Below are 7,654 nucleotides of genomic sequence, written 5' to 3' on the forward strand. Positions count from 1 at the left end.
GTAAACAAGTCGAAGGTGGCAAAGATGCAAGAAGGAAGGTGAGATTTTCTTCAGTGGCTAGTAAAATGTTAAATCTGTTCAGTTACTATTTTTAAAATGACACAGTTATAACAGGAGAAATCCAATTAACGTAGCACTAGAGAACAAAAACAAAACCCGATATATCCACATTATTAAAATTACAATGAAATACACTAAATCATGGTGTTTTTAGGGCCTCATCCATTATTATTATCCAAAATTAGGGCAGGGCTAAGGTAATACACAATGCCACACAGTATTTACAGCACTTAGCAGGTATTCAGCCCCAGTAATTCGGCATGGTGACTCAGTGGTTAGCCTCACAGCACTAGGAACCTGGATTCGATTCCACCCTTAGGTGACTGTCTGTGTGGAGTTTGCACATTCTCCTCCTGTCTGCGTGGATTTCCTCCGGGTGCTCCGGTTTCCTCCCACAGTCCAAAGATTTGCAGGTTAGGTGGGTTGGCCATGCTAAATTGCCCATAGTGTTCAGGGATGTGTAGATTAGGTGGGTTATAGGAGGGATGGTTCTGGGTGGGATGCTCTGAGGGTTGGTGTGGACTTGTTGGGCCCAAGGGCCTGTTCCACACTGTCAGGATTTAAAACAAATAATGTCCATGTTAACGTCTATGCTCTACAATAACCTTCTCTGTTAATCATCGAAATCCAAAAATACATTCTTCCATTTCCTTCTCCCCTGGAGCTTTCCCTCGAATCAGGGTTTGTTCAATCTTTTCAGGTGAGAAGCCATATTTAAAGTTTTCTCACTCATGGGACTGAAGAACAAATTTTGCAAAGATAAGGCTTGGCACAACATTAAACAGGAATTTCAAAAGAAAAGTCAAGGTTTGAAAAAAAAAGTAGAAACAACTTACTGTGCAAAAAAAAGTCAAAACAATAATTGGTCATTTAAAATTGAGTAATGAATAAAAATGGCCATTAAAAAATGGTAAGGAGCAGAGCTAACTAATAAAACAAACTTTTGCCTTTTCACTGAGGAAACAGTGCTTGAGGGAGTCGGACTAGGCTGTGGGCCCTGATCACCAGGATGGGGCAGAATTGATCTAACATTAACTTGCATTCACATTTAGGGGGGCACACACCAAGTTAGCCACAACAGGATTCAACCAAAAGTGAGAGCCTGAAGCAGGTTGTCTTGTGGTTTGGGTTATCCTCCACATCGTCTGAGCTCACTGAAACGCACACTCACACATACACATGCATACACATACCTTTATCCACCTCTTATGCATAATGTTCTCCACAGTTAACAGACCTAAAGGGCAAACCAAACCAAATGATCCATTACCCCATCCCCAATGTGTCCTGTGACTTTATCCAGAGGAACCTCAGCTCTCCAAAGGGATTCCCGGTATCCAAAAGAAATGCACTGAGAACAGGCCTACTCCTTACTTGGTCTAAAACATACACTCTAAGTTCCAGACACTAGGGACTCTGAAATCTAATTTCAGTGGAGGGAGTTTATCATTCAGATAGTCAGCTGACTCCGGGAACCATAGATGCACATACTACAGCCTACGCCCAATCCCACCCCCACAAAAATGAGAGACTGAGGTTTTCTGATTATTTGTGGTGCAATGACGGTGTTTTCTATTGTGGCAAAAGTTGGGGCTGAATTCTTAGATGTGCTCACACACATATGTGCACTCAAATGTACACAAAATCTCACACAGCTACTCGTACACTCTAACACATCCACACCATATACACAAACTCTGTGGCTCATGTCAATCTCACTCACACAAATGCACATACATCCACACACTCTCTCACACACATTCATATATTCTCACACACTCACTCATTCATACTCTTACACACAGACTCACACTCACAGTCATCACACACTCAACCACATTCATTCTTTTACACAAATTCATGCACACAATCACACACACATTCTTGCTCATATACACACTCTCTTCTCATAACCTGACAGAGACTCACTCCAGTGATAATATTCCTTTTGCAATATGGAGATCAGTTGTACACAGCAATCTAATATTTAACCAAAGTTATAAAGAATTTTAATACAACTTCCCTGTTATTCATTTCTATCCCTCTGGAAATAAGCAAAATTCTTAGTTTATTTATGGCCTTATTAGTCTATGTGATTACGATAAGTGACTTGTGCATCTGTACCCTTGGATCTTTCTGCTGTTCTAACCCATTTTTAGGCACTTACTTTCCAGGAAGTTTTATTCTTCTGACCAAATGATATCATTTTGTACTTAATTATATTGAAATTAATTTGCCAATTAGGTGCTCATTTTGCAAGTTTATTAACATCTTCCTATATTTTATCACAGTACGCTGCATTACCTACATACACCAATTTGGTTACACCCACAATTGGCTTCAACACTTCAGAACTGAGAAGACAATAAATCAGTTAGATTGCTTGAATACTCTTCAACAACAAACAACAACCTGCATTTATGTATCACTTCTAATGTAATGAAATGTCGTAAAGCATCAAAAAACAAAAAAAAAACATTTTTGATGTTCATGCCTTTATGATGGACCATGTTTTTATGGTGAATAGATTGATGGATATTTTCAGTCTTGTCCAGTCAATATCAAGCAGGAAAGATTGATGTTGAGTCTTGCAGAATACCCCAACGTTTGAAAAGCACAGCACTGAACTGAAAAATTCCAACATGTATGTGAATGGAAGAAACCAAATTAATCTTTCCTATTCTCTTTCACTTAGATATATACAACAGATAACTAGATTCAAACATATGGCCCAAACTGATTCAGATCAAACTCCCACTTAACCTCAGACAAGAATTATTGTTTGGCCAAACCAGATCAAATAGAACAACATTAAATTAAATTTAATTTATATTTGAATTGTCAAAGATACCAGTCTAGGAAACAGAAATCCATTAAAAATAGTACTTTGTTTAACAGCCTCTGAATTATAAGATGAATACTGTAGCAAGGCTGTGTCTTGGTCATTGTAATCAAGGTAAGTGGAATATAAATGAAAATCAGAAGAATTAAACAATTATAAATGCAACAACAGCTTATGATGTAAACTTTGTAATATCTCAGCATTAGCTAAGCAAGTCTACAATAAAATCAGCAAGGGTACACAAAGTACGGGCCAAGTTTAGATTCCGATTGAATTAGATGGGTTTCTGAAAGGGTTGACAATCCTCTTAGCTAGGTCACTGCTCAGCTTCTAAACACAAAGCACTATCCTTCATATCTATATGTAGACACTAAAACATGATTTTTCTCTCCAATAGTGGCCAGAAAACTGTCTTACCACTGTGTGCTTACATATATTTATAGCACGTATGCCAAGAAACAATAGATAATTATATAACAATGCAATTTATACTGACTGCTCAATTTGCTGAGCATTACCCATCGTTGTGATGAATTGAGAAGATTCTACTTATTTCAATTCAGGCAGTGCAAGGCCCAGACAAACATACAACAATGAAACAGGAGCAGAGGTAGATCATTTATCTTCTTGAATCTGTCCCACCATTCAATAAGATGATGACTGATCTGTTTGTAGCTCAACTTTCACATTTTCATCTACCTCAGATCACTGTTAATTCCCCTGCCTAACAAGAATCTATCCATCTATGTCTTAAAAATATTCAATGACCCAACTTCCACCACCTCTGAGGCAGAGTGTTCCAGAGCTGCACCACCCTCTGAGAAAATAAACTCATCTCTGTCCTAACTGGTTCACCTTTTCAAGGCCATTCAGGATCTTATACACTTCAATAAAGTCACCCCTCAATCTTCTAAACTATGGTGGAAACAAGCCCAGCTGTTAACCAATCCTTGAAAGACAACCTACTCATTTTACGTATCACTCTCTTAAACCTCCTTCAATACACTGACATCCTTCTTTAAATAAGGGGACCAAAACTGCACACAGCATTCAAGATGTGGTCTCACTCAATGCCCTGTGTAACTGAAGCAAAACATCCTTACTTTTACATTCAATTCTTCTTGTATTAGGGGACAACATCTGATTAGGCTTTATGATAATGTGCTGTACCTGCATACTAACATAGTACAGAACAGCGCAGGAACAGGCCTTCAGCCTATGATGTTGTGCTGAACATGATGCCAAATTAAACTGAGATAGCAAGGTGTACAGCTGGATGAGCACAGCAGGCCAAGCAGCATCAGAGGAGCAGGAAAGCTGACGTTTCGAGTCTGAACCCTTCTTCAGAAAAATGAAATTTTTCTAAAGAAGGGTCTAGACCCAAAACGTCTCCAGTATTGGCAGTTCCTACTATCGCCAAATTAAACTATTCCTTCTGCCTGCCCTTGGTCCATATCCCTCCATTCCTTGCATGTTCATGTGTCTATCTAAAAGTCTGTTTAATGCCCTTATCATATCTGCCTCAACCACATCCGTGGCAGTGCATTCCAGACTCCTACCACTCTCTGTGTAAAAAAAACTTGCCCCTCACTCTGGGAAAAGGATTCTGACAGTCAATCCTATCAATGCATCTCCAAATCTTACAGACTTCTATCAAGTTTCCCCTCAACCTCCACCGCTCAAGAGAAAACAATGTGAGGTTTTCTAGCCTCTCCTTATAGTTCATACCCTCCAATCCAGGCAGCATCCTGATAAACCTCTTCTGCACCCCCTCCAAAGCCTCCCCGTCCTTCCTGTAATGTGCCGACCAGAAATGAATGCAATACTCTAAATGTGACCTAAACATAGTTTTATAAAGCTGCAACATGACATCTTGATTCTTGAACACAGTTCCCCAACCAGTAAAGGCAAGCATGTCATATACCTTCTTTACCACCCTATCGACTTGTGTGGCCACTTTCAGGCATTTATGGACTTGAACCCCAAGATTCTTCTGTGCATTAATGCTGTTCAGGGTCCTGCCATTAACTGTGTACTTTTCCTTAACATATGATTTCGCAAACTGCAGGACCTCACACTTACCCGGATTAAACTCCATCTGCCATTTTTCTGCCCATATCTGCAACTGTTCTGTACCCTTTGACAACCTTCTACAATATCCACAACTCCACCGATCTTTGTATCATCTGCAAACTTACTAACCCACCCGTCTACATTTTCATCTGTCGTTTATATGTATCACAAACAGCAGCGGTCCAAGTACGGATCCCTACGGAACTCCACTAGTCATGGACCTTCAGCCTGAAAAACCCCTTTCCACCACTACCCTCTGTCTCCAATGGGCGGGCCAATTTTGAATCCACGTGTCCAAGTCCCCGTGGATCTCATGCATCTTAATCTTCTGGATGAACCTATCATGAGAGACCTTGTCGAAAGCCTTACTAAAATCCATGTAAACAACATCCACTGCTCTACCTTATCAATCACCTACATCATCTCCTCAAAAATTCAGTCGTTAGTAAGACATGACCTGCCCTACACAAAGCCATTCTGACTGTCCCAAATTAGGCTATGCTTTTCCAAATGTGCATAAATCCTGTCCCTAAGAATTCTCTCCAACAGATTCCCAACCACCAATGTGAGACTCACTGGTCCAGTGTCCTGGATTATCCCTATTTCCCTTCTTGAACTGAAGAACATTAGCTACTCATCAGTTCTCTCCAGTGGCTAACGAGGATCGAAGGATTTTGATCAAGGCCCCAGCAATCTCCTCTCTTGCTTCTATCAGTAACCTGGAGTAGATACCATCAGGCCCTGGGGACTTATCCATGTGAATGCTCTTCAAGAGATCCAACACCTTTCTTGATCTCAAAATGCCTTAGCATATTAGCATGTTCCACATAAATCTCACTATCCTCCAAATCCTTCTTCTGGGTGAATACCGATGCAAAGTACTCATTTAGGATCTGACCACATCCTCTGCCTCCTTTATCCTGGAGTGGTCCTACCTTCTCCCCAGTTATCCTCTTGTTTTTGATGTATCTATGGAATGCCTTGGGTTCTCTTTAACCCTCACTGCCAAAGTCGTTTCATGGCCCCTTGTTTTTCTCCTAATTCCATGCTTGAGTACTTTCCTGCTTTCCTTATATTCCTCACAGACCCTGTCCGATTTTAGCTTCCTAAAGCTTATATGTGTTTCTTTTCTCCTTTTGACTAAATTCACAACCTCCCTCGTTATCTAAGAGTCCCTTACCTTGCCATCCTGTCCTTCCACCTTACTGGAACATGCCAAACTTGAGCTCTCATCAGCAGGTCTTTAAACAATAATTGCATGTCAAATGCGTACTTCCTTGATAACAGCTTCTCCCAATTAACACTCCCTAGTTCCTGATACTGATGTAATTTGCCTTCCCCCAAGGTCCTGATTTATCCTTGTTCATAGCTATCTTAAAATTTAAGGGGTTGTGATTACGGTTTCCAAAATGCTCTCCCACTACAAGGTCAGTCACCTGGCCAGACTCATTAGCCCATACAAAGTCCAATGGCCACTCCTCTAGCTGGACTTTCATGAAGTCCCCTTGGATGCACCTAACAAATTCTGCACTAAGTCTCTTGCTCTAAGGGAGTCCCAGTCAATATTGGGGAAGTTAAAGTCACTCAGTCTGACAATTCTGTTCTTATCGCATCTTTCCATAATCTGCCCACATATTCGTTCCTTAATCTCTTGAAGGCTGCTGGGGTACCTATAGTGCGGCATGGTGGCTCTGTGGTTAGCACTGCTGCATCACAGCACCAGGAACCTGGGTTTGATTCCACCCTTGGTCGACTTGTCTGTGTGGAGTTTGCACATTTTCCCCACGTCTGCGTGGGTTTCCTCTGGGTGCTCCGGTTTCCGCCCTCAGTCCAAAGATATGCAGGCTAGGTGGATGGCCATGCTAAGTTGCCCGTAGTGTTCAGGGATGTGACGATCAGGTGGGTTATAGGAGGGATAGGTCTAGGTGGGATGCTCCGAGAGTCAGCGTGGACTCGTTGGATCGAAGAGCTTGTTTCCACACTGTACGGCCTCTGAGTATATAATCCGAGCAGTGACTGCACCCACCTTAGTTTTGAGCTCCACCTATACTGCCTCCAGTATGTTCTCTCTGAGTACAGATGTAACATTCTCCCGGATTAGTAATGCAACTCCTCCAACACTTTTACCTTCCTCTCTAGCTCATCTAAAATAATGAATCCCTGGAGCGTTGAGTAGCCAGTCCTGTCCTTTTCTTTTGTGACTCATGGACAAGATCACCTCAATCCCTTTAAACCTGTGATTTCTGCAATTTTTAAAATGTAATATTCTGCTTTTTCATTCTTCTATCAAAGTGAACAATTTCGTATGTTCTCACAATACACTCCATCTCCCAGATTTTTGCCCACTGAACCTGTCGGTATCAGTTTGCAATCTCCTGATGCATTCTATCCCATCTTGGTGTTGTCTGAATCTTGCCATGATACTTTCACTTCCTGCACAAGTGACTGATATAAATTGTAATAGGTTGAAGCGTCAGCACAAACCCCTGTGGGACTCTACTTGCAACATGTCAACTCATGTTGCAGCTGTACAAAACTCTGGTGCGGCCGCACTTGGGAGTATTGCGTACAGTTCTGGTTGCCGCATTATAGGAAGGATGTGGAAGCATTGGAAAGGGTGCAGAGGAGATTTACCAGGATGTTGCCTGGTATGGAGGGAAGGTCTTATGAGGAAAGGCT

General features: G+C 41.4%; 1 protein-coding gene across 1 annotated transcript in view; it reads right to left on the reverse strand.

Moving 5' to 3' along the window:
- Positions 1–677: 677 nt before the first annotated feature.
- The window catches only part of copb1 (COPI coat complex subunit beta 1), a 38,186-nt gene continuing 31,209 nt past the window's right edge, over positions 678–7,654 (reverse strand). The window contains exon 11 of the mRNA XM_048607334.1: positions 678–752. Coding sequence (XP_048463291.1) covers positions 678–752 — 75 coding nt within the window. The remainder of the gene's footprint in view (positions 753–7,654) is intronic.

Source organism: Rhincodon typus, chromosome 17 (genome assembly GCF_021869965.1).
Source record: "Rhincodon typus isolate 14 chromosome 17, sRhiTyp1.1, whole genome shotgun sequence".
NCBI classification, from domain to species: Eukaryota; Metazoa; Chordata; class Chondrichthyes; order Orectolobiformes; family Rhincodontidae; genus Rhincodon; species Rhincodon typus.